This window comes from Dermacentor silvarum, chromosome 6 (genome assembly GCF_013339745.2).
Source record: "Dermacentor silvarum isolate Dsil-2018 chromosome 6, BIME_Dsil_1.4, whole genome shotgun sequence".
In the NCBI taxonomy this organism is placed as follows: domain Eukaryota; kingdom Metazoa; phylum Arthropoda; class Arachnida; order Ixodida; family Ixodidae; genus Dermacentor; species Dermacentor silvarum.
Window position 1 is genome coordinate 30,725,284 of NC_051159.1, and position 1,536 is coordinate 30,726,819.

Here is a 1,536-nt window from a genome sequence, read left to right on the forward strand (position 1 = left end):
GGTTACGGTGCACCAGCGTGGCAATCGTTTGGGTGGGCCTCAGAAGAAGGATGAAAAGAGACGCAGTCGCGCAGCTTCACGGGAGCTAGGGGTTCCTGGAGTGCTAGGACGGAGGGGAGAGTGTAGGGAGCGATGTTATCGAGGTGCAGCTGCAGGGTGCTTCGCTTTCCGCGGAATCCCCGACAGTCCCACTGCCAGAGATTAAGGTGCGGGGGGTGTCTGGCCATGATGGATGGCAGGGTCACCGGACGGAGTTGGGGTACGTGCCGGGGTAAGTGGGGCGTAGAGCGACAGGTGCGTGTGGGTGGCCTCAGTCGCTCTCTGGCGGGCCTCTAGGACCGCGACCCTGGTGTATAGGGCGGTAAGGTGGGATTCGATGGCGGCCACGCGGTTGTCGACAATGGCGACGCGCTCCTCAAGTCGCGCGAAGCGGGCCATGACGCGCTGCTGAAAAGCCTCCAAGAAGCAGGCTGTTTTGCGAACGATGTTACGCTTGGACGCGACGTCGTAAGAGGAGGGTGATCGGCGTTTGTGCGGAGGCGGCGGGTGGGAGAGGAGGCGCGCGATGACGCAGGCGAGGGTGCCGTGTTCATTGGCTCCTCAGATGACGCCGGCTCGAGGCGGCGTTTGTAAAGGTGCGGGAGCTGGACAAGCAGGAGGAGGAGCGGGGGATGACAGACGCGCTAGCGCGCCTGCAACTGGCGCGACAGCTCCTGAATTTGAAGCTGCTCGGCAGCGATAGTGGCCCCGAGGGCCGCGGTTTGGGGGTCCGACTTGTGAGGCTGCGATTTCCAGCTAACCGGTGATGTGGTGGTGGGGGCGTTGGACGCATCGGATCTGGGCAGAGGCGGGAAGGAGACGGAGCGGTGGCGGCTGGCAGACCGGGCACCACGGGAGGCAGAGCGGCGGCGGGGGCGGGAAAGCCGGGAGGTCGTGAGGTTGGGCCCGGTGGGTGGTGCTGGTGGGGAAGGCTGGGGCTTAGACGTGGCCGGAGGTGACGACGGGCCGTTCCGGTCGAACCGAAGCTTGCACGGTTCCCTTGAACAGGATGCAGCAGGGGACGCAGGTAGGGGGCTCGAGTGCCTAGTGAGCCTGGCCGCAGCGGTGACAAAGGGCGGACTTGGGCTTGGTGCAGACGTCCGCGCGGTGGCCAGGAGCCCAGCAGTTAGTGCAGACCTCGGCTTTCGGGCGGAACGGGTGGCAGTGTTAGATCCCGCAGTTGAAGGCGATGGCACTGGGAAGGGTGGCAGTGCCGACGAAGGTGACGAGGATGGATTTGGAGCGCCCCATGTGGCGTGCGTCGGCAATGGCGTACGGGGTGTTGACATTTATGAATTGGAGATCTTGGACGATCTCGTCTTGGGTTTGGGAGTACACGGCGTTGTATATGATACCGCGGAGGGCGTTGTCGGGTGTTTCCATTTAGACACGCGGGAGTAAGAGGTGGGACCCAGGCGGAGTTTCGATACCCGGCAGTAGAGACGAGCACGTGGCTCAGACGGGGTGCTGACTGCAAGGGAGTTGTACGGATTGATC

General features: G+C 63.6%; 1 protein-coding gene across 1 annotated transcript; it reads right to left on the minus strand.

Annotated features, from left to right (window-relative positions):
- Positions 1-683: 683 nt before the first annotated feature.
- LOC119456597 (uncharacterized) lies at positions 684-1,328 on the minus strand. Its single transcript, XM_037718426.1, has one exon. The coding sequence runs from the start codon at positions 1,326-1,328 to the stop codon at positions 684-686; it is 645 nt and encodes a 214-aa protein (XP_037574354.1).
- Positions 1,329-1,536: the final 208 nt, after the last annotated feature.